The following is a 19241-nucleotide window of genomic DNA, read 5'->3' on the forward strand; positions in this document are numbered from 1 at the left end:
TTAATCCCTGATCCAAGTGTACTCAGAATAGTCCTGCTTCCAGATTTGTCACTGATTCTCCACTTGAACCCTTGAGGCCTAACTGGCTCCTACAGAGTAAGCAAACTGAGTTGCAAAAACATACTACCAAAAATAGCTTCACACAAGAAACACAGAGAATGAAAATTGAAAATATGAGACTAGAAAAAAATTTTCCTGTTTGAGCTGATTAAAAAAAAAACAGGAGTTGCAATTTTGTCATTAGACAAAGCAAAAATTCACACTATCTAGAGAGAAACATGGAAATTACATCATATATAAAAGTACCATAATAATCCAAATCAGATTACTTGCTGTCAAGGGGAAGAGAGAGAAACATGGAAATTACATCATATAAAAAAGTACCACAATAATCCAAATCAGATTACTTGCCGTCAAGGGGAAAAGGGAAGGAAAGAAGGGAAGGAGAAAAATGTGGAATTCAAAATCTTACCAAAAAAATGAATGTTGAAAACTATCTTTGCATGTAGTTGAAATAATAAATTTTAAAATAAAATGCTATGAAAATATGTTACTATAAAAAAGTACCATAGACAGTAAAACAATATCACTATTAAACTATTAAAATGGAACAGCATCTAAATTCCTAATAAAAAGCTAACCAAACTTCAAAAAGCACAGGTAGTAACAAAACTTGCAGAATATATTATTCTCAGAGCAGAACAAAAATTTTAAAAAGAGGGAAATCTACTACTGAACGATGTTGGAAAATGTAAGATTTCAAAGACATGGCATCTTCTAAATGGAAGCATTAATGAATAGATCTATTTCACATGCTACTTTTAGAAAAACAAACCATGTATTAAGACTCCGAGAAATTGTTAAAGAAATACAGAAACAAAGAGGCAGAAATAATGAATATGTTGTGCAGTCCATAACACAATTCAGTAATTAATAGAGGGAATACAGGCAAAAAGTACAGACCTAAAAGGAAAATAAGTAAAAACTTCCTGACAAAATGATAAAAGAATAAACCATAGAAACAATCAGGAGCTATGTAAAAGAGAATGAAAAGAAAATATTGCAAAATTTGGGGAATGAAGGTAAAGCAGGCAGCAGAATTAAAATATCATTTAAAGTTATAAAGTTGTTTCACAGTCAATTAATTAGAAGTGAAGGGCAGCTAGGTGGCACAGTAGATAGAGTACTGGCCTTGGAGTCAGGAGGACAGAGTTCAAATATGGTCTCAGTGGCCTCAGACACTTGCCACTTACTGGCTGTGTGACCTTGGGCAAGTCACTTCACCATGACTGCCTCACATCCAGGGCCATCTCCAGTCATCCTGATTTATATCTAGCCATTGACCCATATGATTCTGGAGGAGAGAGTGAGGTTGGTGACTTAGTGCCGTACCTCCTCACTCAAATTCAGTTCATGTGCTTGTCACAGCATCACCTCCCTGATGTCAAGGTCATCTTTGAAAATGAAGGACAAACATTATAACTAGAAGGGAAGAAAGTTATTAAACTGAGAATGCAATTAAAAAACAATAAAATTAGAGAAACAGAGAAAACAGAAAACAAAAACTAGAAATGAAAAAAGTACTGTTATTTTTTAGAAGATGTACAAAAATCAATAAAGTTTTAGCTAAGCAAAACAAAAAAAAAATCAAATTACCAAAGTAAAAAGAGGAACAGGATGAATTTACAATTAACAGAAGAAATAAAAACAATTATCAGAAAGGGCTACCAAAAATATAGGGATAGAGACTGGAGCTTTGATATCATTCATAGGCAGCTAGGTGGCACAATAGACAAGAGTTTTTATAAGACCTGGATTCAAGAAACCAGTTTCAAATCCCTAGATCAGACAGTCCTTAGCTGTGTGACTCTTGGCAAATCAACTTAAACCTTTCTGTGCCTCAATTTCCTTATCTGAAATATGGAGATAGCACCTACCTCAAAGGATTGTTGTGAAGAGAAAATTAACATTTGTAAAGCATTTTACAAATCTTAAAGTTCTATATAAATATAAGCTAATTATTCATAGGTTTGGGGAAATTGACAAGTCATTAAATTAATTATCAAAGATGGGTGAAGAGAGGTGGAAAAGACACCCTGGTCCAAATGGATTAACAAATTCTATAAAATATTTAAAGAAAGATTAATAATTATGGTAAAAGTCTTTATAATTAAAAAAGTAAGCACTCTGCCAAACTTATTCTATGAGACAAATTTAGTACTAATGCCCAAATGATGTAAAGAGAGAGAGCTATAGTTCAATATAACTAGCAAACTGTGAGATAAATATTTTAAAATCCTAGGAAAATGCTGTTGTTGTTCAGTTGTTTCAATTATGTCTAACTCTTTGTGACCACATTTGGAGTTTTCTTGACAAAGATAGTGGAGTATTTTGCCACTTCCTTCTCCAGCTCATTTTATAGATGATAATCAACTGAGAAAAAATAGGTAAAGTGATTTGTCCAGGGTCATACAGCTACTGAGTGTCTCAGTTTGGATTTGAACTTAGGTATTTCTGACACTGAGAGAGAACAAGTAAGTGTTATATGCACTGTACCACATAGCTACCCAGTAAAAATATTATGGAAAAAAAATTCAATATGAACCAGATGGATTCATATCAGGAATGCCAGGATGGCTCAACATTAAGAAGACAATTAGCATAATAATGAACAAAACCCACCTGGATTTAGCCTTTGCTAAAATTCAGTACTCATTTATCTACCTTTATTTTCCTTGATGCCTTTTATTATGTATGTGTCTATCAAGATATTTCTGGATATACTTCACCTTTCATACCACGACCAGTAGGTTTTCCTTTATAACCATTTTTTTTTAAAAAGGTAAGCAAATATGACAAATCGAACAACACAGATAATAGTATTTAAGCTGTTAATTTTTGATAGCTTAAAAGTGCCTTAAAACTGCTGAGATACCCTATGCAATACTGTACATCCAGTCTCCCACTTGTCTTTTTTTAAAGGAAGTTCCTATGGGGTACATATGTAGCGAAATCTTGGGAAGTGATTCCTATGTCAAAACAAAGTGCATCAATAAATCATCTGAACAACATTTAAGTCTAATATGTTGATACATGGGCATCAGTCACAATTACTAAGCTCAGATTACTGGGTGCTGGTCTCTGTGCTTCTGCCTATGAAGATCTCAGTCCAACAACTTCAAAGGGAGACTCACTGACAGGTTAAGGTAGCATGGATACTTGTATAATTGTGATATAATCAACTGGAATGAATGAATTAAGGAGTCAGTTTAGAGGGAAAAAAGTTTGTTTTCAGCCATGTTGCAAGTTGGAAGGACTTCCAAATTAGTAACTTCCCTGTGGGTCAACAAGTCTTCTGTTCCAAATAAATGTTGATGTTATGTACAACAGACAATGAATGGCATGACTTTGTCAATAACTTAATAGACTTGGATAGCAGTAACTCAAAAGCACTTTGAAGGGAGAATACTGAGAATCCCCTATCTCCAGTATCATCCTCAAGATATATTTGGGTTACATTGGATCTTAAGCATAATCAGACTCAAACTTTTAAGGCAAATTCATCTTTTTCCTCTGTGAACTCCTCCTTCCCCTACATAAGGGTATGGAGAAAAGTAACTAAACAATTGTACTTAAGAGTTATGAGAAAACTTCTAGAGTTGAACTGGGATGAGCAAGAAATACACGGACAGCCAAAAGAGAATTACAGAATTGAGAGGCCAGAAGCAGCTTCGGAGACCAGCTGCTCCAATGTATACTTGATCAAGAATCCAATTTCAAACAAAATCAAGTTTCCAAAGGGATTTTCTAAGTATCTTGGATGTGCAGCTCTGGGACAAAGTTTTACTGTGCAAGACCTGAAATGATGAAGCTGAAGCACGGAATCTGAATCAGGAGAGCAGGATTTCAAATTCTGGCTCTGCTGCTTCTGACTTGTATGACTTTGGGTGAGTCCCTAGTCCTCTTGGCCTTATTTCCCTCTCTATAAAATGAGGACAGATGATCTATAAAATCCCTTTCCAATTTTATATACTGGAATTCTATGGATGCAAGACACAAAATAAAGAAAACTACAGTGCTGATGTTTTACACCGTATTCTGTGCAGGAAAAAGTGGGGAAGAGGTATGGAAAGAGGAAGGGTAAACATCCCATGGTTATAAAACACAATTTCAGACCCAGGAAATTTGAGTCTAATTTATTGAATCTTGCTGATGTACTTGGTTGTAACTTTGTTAAGAAGTGGTACTATTCTTACAGAATAACTATGTTAACTATTAAAACAATGAATGTTCATCTGCAAAGTATAGTGAACATATACATATACAGCTGTAACAGTTTTTCAACAAATAACCTACGAGCACAAAGAAAACCTCCATCTTTTTTCTTCAAACGATTGTCTCTGCCAGAATGAAAGAACTAGTATATAAAAGTACAACTGTCCAACCTAAGGCACTGTTCTCACTTCTAACAATTCTTCTGAAATATGAATGGCAAAGGTCTAAGATATCAGAAAGAAGGGCACCCCTCCCCCAATTAAGAGTGGGTTTAAGAGAGGAACAGAGTTCTGCCTCAAAAAGCTGGTGATTCAACAATAACAAATTCATTAGCAGTTAGGCTGATTAATTCATACTCAAGTATCAGGCAATGGTTTAAGTAGGATTTGATGAAGCAATTTTCATAAACCACTTATCCATTATATGTGTGGGAGGGTAGTGGTGCTGGTGAATGTGTGTGTGTATTATATGGGCTTAAGACTATTGGTGAATTTCAAAGTTATTTCAAAGGAGGCAGTTCAACCCTTCATGTTGTAGAAAGGCAGGAAAATTTTGGTTAAATAGCTCTTACTGCAGCCTTTAATAGATAAAGGAATATAGCACATAACCAAGGGGGTAAAAAAGAAGGGTTAAGAAGTCAATGCCACAAGGAAATGACCAGGATACTGTCTCACATATGTGAAAATAATACACAATATGAAAGGAAAAAGTTAAAAAAATAACATGACAAATTGTAACCACACTAAGACAAATGGTTTCCCTAGGTCTCACATTTCAGAAATGGTAGTAGGAGAGACAGAGAGAGAGAGACACACCCACACACACACATACCCATACAAAGTGAGAGAGAGAGAGAGAGAGAGAGAGAGAGAGAGAGAGAGAGAGAGAGGAGAGAGAAAGAGAACACATAGAGACTGCTACTTATGAGATTTTCCTGAAAGTAAAGATATATAAATTATGGCAAAATACAATATGCATTTCTGAAACCACCAAAATGTCTGTATTAAACACAATGTGACAATGCTTCTAAGAGCAGTTTTGTGTTATCTGAGAGACCTGGTTAGCTCTTTCCCAATATGGAATCTTTGAGAGTCTAACAGTAAAGGACTGAATGTTATTTAGGGGTTTAAATAGGGGCTGGAAGCAAATGCTTTTCTTCTTAAGTACAATATTTACCAGTCAGTTTGTAAATCAATTTGGACGCTTCCTCACCACTTTGCATATGTCAACGGGAAAATAAAACAAGCAAGAGACTGTTTAAAGGAAATTATTAAAGGAAACAGAGGGCTCTTTGCCATAAAATCCTGTTACATTGAGAGTTCACCAATTCAGATGTAAAAACACAAAAGACCTAGGTAACTCCCTGAAAGTATTCAAGGTGCATATGGAGAAGTAGCTCCTCTTGGGAGTTTCATCGTAACAAGGTTGAACTGGGATAAAGGCAAGAAGCAGCTTCCTGAAGAAAGATCTTGAGATGTGATCCAGTGACTTCCAGGATTAAGGTGTTTAGAGATCTGTCCAAAGAGAAAACAGGAAGAGAAAAGACTGAGTCCAGAGGATTCCAGATACATTGCACCTCAATTACCACTTAACTCTTTATCACTTCATGACTACAACAACTCTTCTCATCCTCATCCTCTGCAACACCCCACCTCCACTACAGCCTCTTCCCTGTCAAGGCAATACCCCAAAGAAAGAAAACCAAAATTACTTTGGGGAAGTACCAGGGTTCAGGCCACCTAACTTAAGTCAGCTGAAGGAAGTGGGGATGTTAATCCAGGAAAAAGACTAAAGTCAAGAGGGACACAGGATAGATGTTTCACCTGGAGAAAGGTTAAAACTCAGTCTGCTTGGCTCCAGTGAATAGAATGCAAACAACAGAGGCAAGATTTACTTCAACAAAATAAATTCCTAATAATTAAAACTGTCCAAAAATAAACCAAATTGCTTTTGTGGTACTTTGTCATTCAGCAGAAGCTAGGTGGTACAATGGATAGAGAGAGCAGGGCCTGGAGTCAGGAAGACATGAATTCAAGGAGAAGTGGGATTGACTTCATTTTGGGGATTACTATTTTAGGGGACAGGAAGCAGACCTGTGATTTCACTGGTTTGGGGAACTACTAGATGAAGAAACTCCTTGTACCAGTGCAGGTCAGCATGTTTTCTGCAACTTCTAATTCTAGAGAGAAAAATCAAAAGGCTAAGTGAATTGCCATAGAACCCAACATTAGTGGAAGTCAGAGATGGTACTTGAACCCACCTCTTTCCAGCTCTGAGGCACCATTGCTCTCCAACAAACAGTAGGGATTTCTGTTTTAACAAAAAACAGACACTGACAGGAAATCTTCTATTTTTGTTGGAGCCTCCCCTAGGAGACAATGGGTCACAAGGGCCTCAATCTTCTTCTCTACTGTGTACATACTTACAAGAAAGATTTCAAACACTTTCCAAAAACCAAGTGAATCCATTTTCTCTTATGCTTGTTATCTTTCAGACATGAGATAACTCTGGTTTTATTTGATAAAAAGATTTTCCTCTTTTCAAACTTCAATTTCTTAACTAGACACATTCACAGAGAATGTGTTGCTTAAAGAGGACACTCCACAAGGCACATTTTCACCATAATTCTTTTGTACTGTGCATTTTAATATTTAATAAATGCTTTGTCTATTTACAGAAGATGAATCAAGAAAGTCCCACAAAACCCCAGGAATAACAAACATCCTGAATGAATTAAAGCCAGCACCTCACATGCACTGTCCTTGTGTTCATTTATAATGTGGAAGCCAGCTAGGGTAGAAAGAGCATTGATGGAACCACAGCCCTGGATTCTATTCTCAGGTCTGCGTGATTTTTGGCAAATAATTTAAACTCTCTGGGCCTCAGTTCCCTTATCTGTGAAATGGGAATAATAATAAATATCTCATCTTGCTGTGGGAACCAAAAGAGACCATGCATGTAAAAGTACTCTACTTTCAGGATCACCAATCTCATCGGTAAGTATGTCCCCTACTGATGAAGATCATCATTTCACCACACAACTTGGTATGTTTTCTCTGGTCACTCTGTGACTGGGTCATCAGCTTCATTCTGATCTTGGACTGGTCCTTGAAAAGACAGACACAAAGTCTACTGCATGGTCCCAAAGCTCCACAAGTGCAGTCTTTGAGAACCTGGGGTTCCCTCAAAACCAGGACTGAGGCACCAAAGGACAATTTTTGTGAAAGTGACCCAATGCAAATAAAAGAGAGCAAATGTATTTGAAAGAGGCAAATGACTTTTTATCCCAATAAAAAAGAAGCCTTGGTGTTACCTGAACTGCTTCCCATAGATGTGGTCAAGGAATTCATCACTTTATCTTCCTCAAAGGCTAACTTGGGACCTGGAGCAAAAGTAGCAGTATCACTTGAGTTTTGAGTGAAGTTTTTGGAAGGAGTGTTGCTGGGATTCAATTTGGTGGATTTGGCATGAACTTCAAGTTCAATTATCTCCTTGAAAGTCCATGTGTTGGATTTTCCATTCAGGTTTGATGTGTTCTCAACTTCATCAGCATTCACAATTTCTGAGTTTGAAGTAACCGTGTCTTTGGCAGAAAGGCTGGAGAAAGATGTTTTAATTAAATGTCTCATCTAGTCAAATATAAATATTGTATTTAGGGGATAAAAGTTGCCCTCTGATTAACTTTCATTAAGCATCATTAATATGACAACATAAAAATATCAATGTATGGTTCAATTATAGCTGGTCGTCAACTTACAAATAGCAGAAACAATGCAGTGGATTATTCCCATAAATATTCTAAAGGGGAAGGTTGATTTCCAGGTCAATACCCAAATGCCCATCTAACCCATAATGAAAATGGATCCTTTATAACATGGTTTCTATAGGAAAAAGCATACTAGAATTTAATTAGGGATGCCAGAAAGACATCTCTCTCTCTTGCCAAAGTTCTAGCAATGACTTGTATGAGGGACTCTAGGAGCTTGTGGTAGGGGAAGTAGGGTGGGACTGAGGGAAAACTCCAGCTTATCAAAGGAATTGGGATGGAGGAAGAGGGTACAAGGGTTGTAGCTGGGCCTTAGAAGCTCCAATGACTTCCAGGGAGTGATTTTTGTGGTGTATGACAATCCCTCAGCAACTGCTTCCAATTAAGGTTAAGACAGTGGTGGGGGGTGAAGGCTCTGGGGCTTGGGAGCAGCACTAAGTCTAAGGGAATGGATAAGTAGACAATAGCCTATTTTATTTGTCTAGAGTAATAGGTATTTAATTTTATTCTACTGAACATATTATTAATTAGATATTCTGAGATCAGAGCGATCAGAGCAAATTAACTAGTATAGCCCTATCAATAGGAAAAAATTGTTTTACGACAAATGGTTAGTTTATACACTGTTAATGTGACTAACACTTAGTCCCTGGGGACCTAAGGCAGAGATTAAGTATTTTTCTCTAAGGAGAGTAGAAAGCAAAAGAAAGTTATGCTTTCTCTGTTTCTGTAAGGCAGAAAGAGTGAAGACTATCCCAAATAGTAGCCTCCACACAAGATAATTGAGCAAAGAAGTGCTAAAAATCCAGAGCTTTCAGAACTATGCCTTCAGAGAATTGTAAGGTGTTGTTGCTGTGAACTCTCAACCATTCTCATTATCCATGGCAGCCTTCACCGCAATGCAAGAAGCATCACATGCTTTACCAGTCAAGTCCCCTTACCTTTTTAAAAAATAAATTTAGAGAGGCAAATGAATTAATAATTCCATGGAAAACATCTCATCGACCTCTGCACAAAGCTGTATTTTATAAAGGTGACTAACCTAGGATCTTCTGTCAGGGTCATATGGAAATAATGTCCGGACTCTGTGACCATCTCATCACCATTGGTGACAAGTCTTTTAGTCTCATCTATGGTTTCAGCTTGTGCTGTCTTATCCACACTGAGAATCACCTCAGCACTAAGTCCTCCTAGGGTCTTAACATCCTCAGGTGAGTCAATCTCAGTGACCTTGACTGTGAAGAAAAAGAGATGAACAACATACCATTTCAGTTTCAAGATCAACTAAAATAAAACACTATGGATCTATCCAATATCTTATTAGATAATAGGTAAAATGAGGCTGTAACCTTTCTAGGTATGTGGCAGTATACTTCCACCAGGAACCAAAATGTGATGGGATACCAATATTATGATCATTGCCTTTCTGATCCCACTTCCCCCAAAATGCCTCTAACAGATCAGTCCATTTTTCTCCCTTCAGCATGTAATGTGAACTACAGCTTTATAACAAAGGCTCTTCACATGGGGTCCACAGATACCCAAGGCATCTGGAGCTTCCAGGGGATCCACAAACTTCATAGACAAAAACAGCATCTTTTCTAAATGAAATCTAGCATTTCTTTCAGTTATTAATTTTAAAAAACTATGATTCTGAAAAGAGCTTCACTAGACTGCTGAAGGGCTCCAGGACAAAGAAGGCAAAGAACCCCTGCTTTTTTCAAGAGATCTCAGACCCTGAATACTTCCATGGTGAACTGATTTGGGAATCACAGAGAAAGAACATGAAAATGGGCCAGTCTTTATATACCACCTCCTGTCCTCTGAGTAAGATGTATTCAGTTTGCCAAACCTTACAAAGATGAATTTCATGTCCTATCACTCATGAAAAGCTTTCTACAGTAAGACCCTATGAACTCTCTCTAACCTATTAAATCACTTCCACCTCAGTGAACTTCAGTCTCCTCATCTGTAAAATGGGAGATAATAATAGCTCTACTGGCAGGAGAAAGTGCGTTGTGATCCTTACAACACTTTATATACAAACAGGAGTCATGATAACAAAGGAATTACAGGAGCTATATTTGTCAATGGAGGCATACCCAGTGGGTCCACTGTTTCCAGACGTCCTTCATCTGCTCCATCGGTATCATCCCCATCAATAGCTTCATTCTTAGACTTCTCCTCACTCTATAACCAAACAACAAAAGAATGGACTCAGGAACTAATTGTTGTCAAACCATCTCTGTTCCTTCAGTGTTCATCTTACTAAAGTAATTAGGTATTTTCTTCATTTAGCTTAAAGGTGAATTGCCTGTGATTTGAAGAAGGAAGGATGTGGCCTATTTAATGAGTCCCAAGAGAGCAGATAGGGTGGTAATGGCTAGACTTCAGGTAGAGTTTAAGTCTGGAGAAGCAACCTTGGAATTTAGGCTCAGTCACAAGAAGGGTGAATAATCCAGTAAAGGTATGTATACTGAGACACTAGCCATCCAGTAAAGGTATGTATGTTGAGACGCTAGCCATGCAGTAAAGGCATGTATATTGAGACACTAGCCATGTAGCTTTTCCATGGCAAAAGGGCATATACCTCTGTCCTAAAGAAAAACATCTGGTACTCAAGTTTTTCTGGAAGGTAGTGCTTTCTACCTGCGATTCTACTTGGGTACTGCTTTTCAGAAATATGCCAGTGTAATTTGTCTCAGTTTTCACTGTCCGTTACCTTATTTATGAAAAAGAAACAGGAAAAATTCAACACATACAAACTTCCCTATATCACAAAAAGAGACTTCCAAGTAGAAAAATACACAATTCTGAAGGACATAGCAATATTCTGTCACTTCTGAATGTTGCACCCTTATTATCACAACTTCTTTCATTCAGAGTGCCAGCATGGTATAGTGAAGAGAAATGCTACAGAATCAAAATGCCAAGACTCTCAGCTCTGTGAGACCAGGTATGCTTTCCCTCCTTTCCTCTGCCCCTTCACTTTTCTGGCTTCCTTCAGAACTCTGCTCGGATCTCATCTCAAGATATACCCCATCACATTTCTAAGCCTCGGTTTCCTCATCTGTAAGATGAGGATGATGAGATCAGAGGATTTAGAGCTAAATTCTAAGCCAGATCATCTGACTCCAAAGCCAGTGGCCTTTTCATACCACAATAACTCACTATGACTTCACTCATATATAGAGAATATGATTGAATGCAGAATTAAACCAACCTACTGAATGCCTGTGTGGTAGCATAAATAGAGAACTTAGCCTCAGAGGTAGGAAGACCTGGATACATCCTGGCTATGTGACCCATACTGTAGGTCAGCAACAACAACAACAAAAAAAACACAGATTAAAATGTAACTGGGAAATAGCTATTAGAATAACTAAAAATACAAATTGTGGTTTTCTAATATATAAGGCCCACAGGGATTGTGTTGTTCAATTTAGCTGCCCCTTTTCTATTTGAGACTGACTCCACTGCTCTAGGCAGTACTCTAAGGTGTCAATATATATTAAGAGAGGGAATTCTGGGTAGCCAGAAATTCTCTAGCCGAGTGAAATCACAGGTCTAAACCGCTATCCTATTCCACTAAGCATAGTTCAACAACTTCATTCAGCTCACTACAAAGTTTAGCTTCTGATTAAAAAAAAAGGATATGAAATAGTCAAGTTTGCAATGAGAATTCTGGCATTTAACAAGTTGAGACTGAAGATAAGTTTCCTCCTTCTTCAGTCCTCTGTCCTGATCTGAACTGGGTTAGGCACAAGGATAATCCAAAGAGAAGGCAAGTAAAGCAGGGAGAGACTCCATAAGCACTGCAGTGTTTCAGTTCTTCTTTGGGAAAGCAAACTGATGAGTAAAAAGCGAAATCCTGAATAAGACCCAAATAGTCAGCCTCTCACTCTGATTATTCAGACTCTGAACATTCAATGCTAAATGAGTATGATCATAACAGCAAATTGCCCACTTCACAGTGCCAAACTTGCCAAACTCCTTCTCTCAACTACTTAGTACAATAATTGGTAGAATCCCTGTCCCCATTTCACAAGTGGAAAAAATGAGGCTCAGAGAGGTGAAAAAACTTGTGCTCCATCACAAGGCAAGAGTCGTGGGAGTTAGGATTCCAAAGCCTAGTGCCCTTTGTAAGCTTCCAGTCAATCAGCACTTATTTGATGTTGTGAACTAAATGCTGGGGATACAAATAAAGGTCAAAGCTGGGTCCCTGACTTCAAGGAGTTCACATCCTAATGAGGGAAATGGCATATAAACAACTCTTCAAATAAGAGAAAGAGCAGAAATGAAAGGCCATCTGAGGGGAAAGGCACTTGGAACAGGGGAAATTGAAAAACGTCTTCAAATGATGGGATCTGAGCCTAAATTATGAGGAAAGTCAGAAAAGTGGGGAGGCAGAGGAGGAAGGAGAGCATGCTAAGCATGGACCAAATGGTAAAGGAGCCAAGTCACTGGAAGAGAAAGTGTAGGAGACTGAAAAGGTAGAAAGGGGTCATTGCAAGATCTGGATTCATGAGGTGAGTGATGATGCTGAGGAAGCAAGCTTGGGTGCTGGGAAAGAAGAAGAGGGAAGGATTTGAGGGAAAACACAATGACTAATAAATTTTAAGATGTTATAAATGTGAGCAATTGGTAATTGCTTTTTTTTGACTGAATAACATTTCTCCAGGTTACAGTTCATCAGCATTCCAGCTACAGTTCTTTAAGCAGGGGAAGGAATAAAAAGGTGAAGCTTGAGTACATTTTCAATCAACCATTCATAAGTCATATTGATAGATTTTTTTAAAAACTCTAGAGCTGGGGTTCTTAACTGGGCATCAATAACTTTTATTTTTTTAATATTTTGCTAACTTTTGGCTATTCTTTGCAACTTGATTTCCTTTGCAATCTTCTGTTTGGAACTTTACACATTTGTAAACATGATTCTGAGAAGAGACCTATCAGTAGGCATTGCCAGTCTGACTGCCAAAGGAACCAAGGACCCAAGAAGGATCCAGATGCCCTATTTGAGGATCCTTGTGGGTTCCATTTTCCCAGGTTCTCTCATTTCAATTTAGTATAATTCAACAAGCATTAATGTGCTCTTATTATGAGCTAGGCTTTGGAAATATAAAGACAAAATTAAAATGTTTCCTTCTCCTAAGTAATTTATATCCTACAGGAAAGAAGCAACATCAGAAAACATCAAACAAATACAAAATGATTCTGAGACTGGCCAATATGACCAGAAGGGACAATGATCTATGTTGGAAGGGATGTGGGAAATCTGGGACACTAATACATTGTTGTTGGAGCTGTGAACTCATCCAACCTTTCTGGAGAGCAATTTAGGATTATGCCCAAAGGGCAACAAAGATGTGCATACCTTTTGATCCAGCAATACCACTACTGGGTCTATACCCTGAAGAGAGGATGAAAAAGGGTAAAAACATCACTTGTACAAAAATATTCACAGCAGCCCTGTTTGTGGTGGTAAAGAATTGGAAATTAAGTAAATGTCCTTCAATTGGGGAATGGCTTAGCAAACTGTGGTCTATGTATGTCATGGAACACTATTGTGCTATTAGAAACCAGGAGGGATGGGAATTCAGGGAAGCCTGGAGGGATTTGCATGAACTGATAATGAGTGAGATGAGCAGAACCAGAAGAACACTGTACACCCTAACAGCAACATGGGGGTGATGATCAACCTTGATGGACTTGCTCATTCCATCAGTGCAACAATCAGGGATAATTTGGGGCTCTGCGATGGAGAATACCATCTATATCCAGAGAAATGTGGAGTTTAAACAAGATGAAAGACTATTACCTTTAACTTAGAAAAAAATCATTATATTATTATGTATTTTTTTCTATCTCTTATACTTTATGTTTCTTCCTTAAGGACATGATTTCTCTCTCATCACATTCAATTTAGATCAATGTATACCATGGAAACAATGTAAAGACCAACAGACTGCTTTCTGTGGGGGTGGGGGGAGGGAAGAAAGATTAAGGGGAAAATGGTAAAACTCAAAATAAATAAAATCTTTCTTAAAAAATGATTCCAATGGGGAGGCTAGGTGGCGCAGTAGATAAAGCACCGGCTCTGGAGTCAGGAGTACCTGGGTTCAAATACGGTCTCAGACACTTAATAATCACCTAGCTGTGTGGCCTTGGGCAAGATACTTAACACCATTTTCCTTGCAAAAACCTAAAAAAAATTATTCCAGGGTGGCTATGTGGTGCAGTGGATAGAGCACCAGCCCTGGAGTCAAGAGTACCTGAGTTCAAATCTGAACTCAAGCACTTAATAATTACCTGTGTGGCCTTGAGCAGGCCATTTAACCCTATTGCCTTGCAAAAAAAAAACCTAAAATGATTCTGAAAAGGAGAGTGGTGACACTAACCACCTATAACATCTGGGAAATTCTCATGTAGGATGTAGCCAAGGTGAGGAGCATTCCAGGTATGTAGGACAAACAGCACAAGGATGGGAGACAGAGGTCATGTATGGGACTTAGCAAGTAGGTTAAGTTCATCTGAATATGGAGCATGTAAACGTATAATCTGGTTTAAATGAGTTAGAGTTAAGAAGATAAACCTAAAAAGAAACAGCCCCACAAATAGGGCTTACCTGCTCAGAATACTGTTCCACCTTTCTGGTTCTCTTCATAATTTCTTCAATCCTCTATTAGAAGAAAAAATATAATGATATATCTCTAAAATATCACTATACACAGCTATAAATTGTTAGAACTAAAATAGGAGAGTGTCAAATTGATTATTTTTGGCAAGCTGTTTCATTGTCCTCTTCTTGTACATTGACACAAATGACCTAAGAAGCTGGGACCCTAATTTCCTGTCTTACTATTCTGATTATATAGCAATTTGAATGCCCACCATTTTGCTTCTCATTTTATTTTTTTGGGGGGAGGGTTGGTTTCTCATTTTAATTTAGCAAACCAAATGATAATTTTCACACATAATTTTGCAGAATAGAAAGGTCATTATTTAGCATAAGTAAAGATTATTGCTAATAAATAAGAATTTATGTTTTTGAAGTAAACTCAAATGATCTAGCCAGCTAAGACATGCATATTAATGATAGCAGCTAATAAGTTATACAGGATGTAGCAAAAGTTTTAGCGCAGTTTTAAATTTTAATAGCTCAGATAGCTTACTACTGTACTAATAAGACTTTTGGTATCTTTTTTTTAAAAAAAAAATGACAGTGCTTTAGGATTTGCAAAGCATTTCAGCTGTTTTATCTCATTTGATTGATTTTCACAATAACCATATGAGGTGGGTACTATCATTTTTCCCATTTTAGAGATAAAGAAACTGAGACTGAAAGAGGTTAAGTGACTTGTTTAGGTCACATAGCTAATAAGTATCTAAGGCAAGATTTGAACTCATGTCTGGCACCTAGCTGCCACTTTAAATTTAGAGGGTGTTCTCTCATGTCATGCATTGATAGAAGAAACTTTGTGAACAGATGCAGAAATCATGAGGGAAATCTGGGAATTCATTTGAGGACTTGGATTCTCTTGGTATGTGAAGTTGACTGTGGTCCCCACTTTCTCAGCCTGTGAAGGGTGCTCACTTATCTGCCTTAGGACACAGAGGCCAAAGGAGAGGCTGTAGTCCAGGGATCAGCTTTCCCCATCCTGAGGTGATTGGACCTTGCAACCCCTTAAAATGTAGGGCCCTGAGACTTGGCCTGCTTGTAAGAAGCCCATACCTAAGCCAATACTATTGCTTTCTCCTTAGCTTTTATCAAAACTGCCCTTGTGTCAAGGTCCTAAGTTTTCTCTCCATGGCCAAAGCCCTTTTATCAAAAGAAGCTTTATTTCCAGAGAATTCTATTACGAGGTGCCACTATAATGACTCCCCCCCTCACCAACTGCTCAGTCAACTACCAATATTATACAGAGGTGGAAAGAAAAGCGCACCTTCTCCTGTGAAAGGTAATCCAAATGGGAAGAGCAAGGACACAGCATTTGCCTGAGGCTGGCCCCAGAAATGTTTGTTCCACCAAAGCATTTTGCCTCACCATATGACTGACCTTTTTCCTCTCCAGACGCTCCTGCATACTCTGCTCCATGATCCTTTCCCGTTCTCGCCTCTGCCTCTCAGCTTCCTCCTGGGCTTTGGCCTCAGCTTCCTCCTTCTATAATAAGTAGCAAAATAGCATCAAGTTCACACCATTCAGTTTCAAGAAATCTAAATGCAACAGAAGAAGCTGGTCGCTCAAAGATTTTGGTGACTACAGGATTACTGATCAAGAGCATTCACTGGGTCCCCAAGAGCATGCCATTTGATACAGCAATACTACAGAGTGCAATTGATTTCAAAGGAACAATGTAGATCAATCATATGCAATATGTCATCTGTAACAGACTGACACGTGGGGAAGTTGATGCTGCTAAAACAAAAATCCAGAGTCATATTGTCAGCCATCAAACTTGTTCTTTGAGTGAGAAGTCGGATGCTATTACAGTGGATCTCAAGAAATTAAGAGTGGACATTGGTTATGTCTTAGGGATATTATGGCAAAAATGACTTTGGTAGTGCATGACTACCATCCACAGGTCACCAGTTTTAGAAAGCATTCTAAATAGGACTAACATTAAATTTATACCATTGAACAGAATTTCATCTTTCTCTGAGAGTCCAGATGGTACCTCAGGCACTTGTGGGGAACTAGGGTCATCATTAAGAACATCAGTTTATCACAGTATTCTAAGTATGAAGGATTAATAGAAGAGTTTGGGTTACTAGAACTCTAGATGAATCAACTTTTATTGTGCTACTAAAAACCTGGAAAATCTTTCTTATTACACACCAAGAGAGCAGTTTCTATAGAAAATCTGAGCTCTCCACTAATTTGCTAAATCAGAGGCAAAATTCCCAAGTCTTCCCCAAAGTACTTAAAATGTTCTCAAGGTGAATGTCAGTTCTACAAGATAGCTAATTCCATTTTGCAAGGCTTAAGAGAGGTGTGAAGTATAAAAAATACCTAAAAGCCCAGCCCTCCCCACCCCCCGCCCCACAAGGGAATTAGGCTGGCCCATTGCAAGTTCAGAATGTTGATGCTCTATACCAAACTAGAAAACTTCCCTATCCCCAAATATGGCCTTGAATTCCTCACCTTTGTGTCTTTGCTCCTACTAAGTTTCTGCAGATGAGAAATGCCCTCTCTTTCTCTTCTCTGTTTCAGGTCAAAGGCTACCTCTTGCTAATCATCTAATCACCTAGCCCTTTATACTCCTTTTAGACACATCTCATATGGATCTGTGTTTATAGTCTGCCTGATTATAAGAAGAATTGGGGAAGTAACTGAGTTATCTCTGTGTTTCCCTTGGTGTTCAGGATAATGAAATTGATTGTTCATACATATCTGGTTTTTTTTTGCAAGGCAATGGGGTTAAGTGGCTTGCCCAAGGCCACACAGCTAGGTAAATGTTAAGTGTCTGAGGCCAGATTTGGACAGATCCTCCTGACTCCAGGGTTGATGTTCTATCCACTGAACCACCTAGCTGCTCTCTACACATATTTGTTGAAGGAACCTTGACTAGACCTTTGCCACTGGCTTTATACTCTGAACTATGAGTCTATGATTTGGAAACTTGTTTTCCTCTCTTTAAACCTCTATTCTTCCATCTTTGTTCCATCTCTGCTTTCAAGATGATCTTATCTCTTATGTAACTAAAATGGAAATGATGTCTCATGGATCTCTCCAATTTCAGTTTTGCCCAACCCTCAAAGCCACCTCTTCCAGTCATCTCCAATTAGTTCAGATCACACTGTTCACTTCTCTCACCTTAAGCACTTACAGTTTATTCCATACATTTTGGTTCTTTATTACACACTGTATTCTTCTCTAGTTGTCTAAGTGTCTTCTCTCTACAAGATTATGAGCTCAAGGAAAGAGACTATTTCTTCCTTCCTTTTTTCAACCATTACTTCTTATAATGCATGACTTCATAAACACTTAATTTCTAAATATTATAAATAAAAATACTTGGAAAAACAACTACTTTAAGTTTTCTCTTTTAGTTTGATACTGAGATCAGGTCTCAGACACAACACGTGTGAGACAACTTGCAAATACTGCTTAATTTTTAAGGCTCATGGGTAATGAAAGTATAAAATAATCCAAGCATACACTTTGTGGAACATACAAGAGGACAGAGTTCTAGGGAAGACATATAGTCAACAGAATGAACAGGAGGATGATTAGTAAGTACACGTGGCTATTGCTATTTCCTAGTCAGAGAGCCTAGCACACCTGCTGCTGAAATTCAACCAGACGTTGGTGGAGTTCAACCAGACGCTCCTCATGGGCCCTGTTCTCCTCTGTTTTCTGCTGCTGTTCTTCCAGTGATCTTGTTTCCTCAAGTTGAAAGAGCTCAGGTTCCCTTTTTTCATCTTCATTGGCTCTCTTTTCAATATCCTCTTTTACTTTCCTGGTTATAGCAACAAAAAATTTAGATTCACTAATCTTGAAGTGGCAAAAGCTTCATTTATTTACAGGATTGATATATACTTTGCTCTTTTTTTGCAATTTACATTAGTATCACTAACACTCCTCCCTCTCTCCACCTCCCCACCAAACCTTTTACACCACCGGAACTGATGTCAGAAGCCCTGACTGGAATCCAGGCTTTGCCATAAACTAACTCTATGACCTTGAACAAGACCTCATAAGAAAAATGGTCTTCCATTCCAGGGATGACAGCATTTGTCCTACTTAACGGGGTAGCTGGGAGAAGTACATGAGAAGATAAGTGAAAATATAGTGCTAAACAAATCTAAGTTATTATTTTCCCTATGTTCCTAATAAATAAAATTTATGCTTGTACCTATTTATTACAAAGGACAGTATCATTGTGGAAGGAGAAGAATTAATAAAGGACTGAAATTTTTCTTAGGATTGTACACTATTCCCAGTTTTTTTCTTTAGGGAAACTGATTTTGAAGAGAAGATTGATTCTTATACAAATATCTAATAATAATTGATATTTTTATGTTGCTGTTGAGCCATTTCAATCACATCTGACTTTCTGTGATCTCACTTGGTGTTTTCCTCACAAAGATACTGGGGTGGTTTGTCATTTCCCTCTCTAGTTCATTTTCCAGATGAGGAAACTGAGGTAAACATGGATAAAAGACTTGCCCAAGGTCAGGCAGCTATCAAGTGTCT

The 19241-nt window shown here is 37.9% G+C and overlaps 1 protein-coding gene across 6 annotated transcripts in view; it reads right to left on the bottom strand.

Moving 5' to 3' along the window:
- Window positions 1-646: 646 nt before the first annotated feature.
- The window catches only part of MAP7D3 (MAP7 domain containing 3), an 83587-nt gene continuing 64992 nt past the window's right edge, over window positions 647-19241 (bottom strand). For 4 of the 6 annotated variants that reach the window (XM_074206809.1, XM_074206807.1, XM_074206806.1 and 1 more), the window contains 7 exons: window positions 18327-18504; window positions 16101-16205; window positions 14670-14723; window positions 10144-10231; window positions 9084-9276; window positions 7589-7872; window positions 649-5789 (listed from right to left, as the gene is read on the bottom strand). In XM_074206809.1, the coding sequence (XP_074062910.1) occupies window positions 5782-5789; window positions 7589-7872; window positions 9084-9276; window positions 10144-10231; window positions 14670-14723; window positions 16101-16205; window positions 18327-18504 (910 nt within the window). In that variant the 3' untranslated portion in view covers window positions 649-5781. Of the gene's footprint in view, window positions 5790-7588; window positions 7873-9083; window positions 9277-10143; window positions 10232-14669; window positions 14724-16100; window positions 16206-18326; window positions 18505-19241 lie in introns of all 6 variants that reach the window. The other 2 variants (XM_074206808.1, XM_074206810.1) reach the window with 2 other exon arrangements.

Source organism: Macrotis lagotis, chromosome X, assembly GCF_037893015.1.
Source record: "Macrotis lagotis isolate mMagLag1 chromosome X, bilby.v1.9.chrom.fasta, whole genome shotgun sequence".
NCBI classification, from domain to species: Eukaryota; Metazoa; Chordata; class Mammalia; order Peramelemorphia; family Peramelidae; genus Macrotis; species Macrotis lagotis.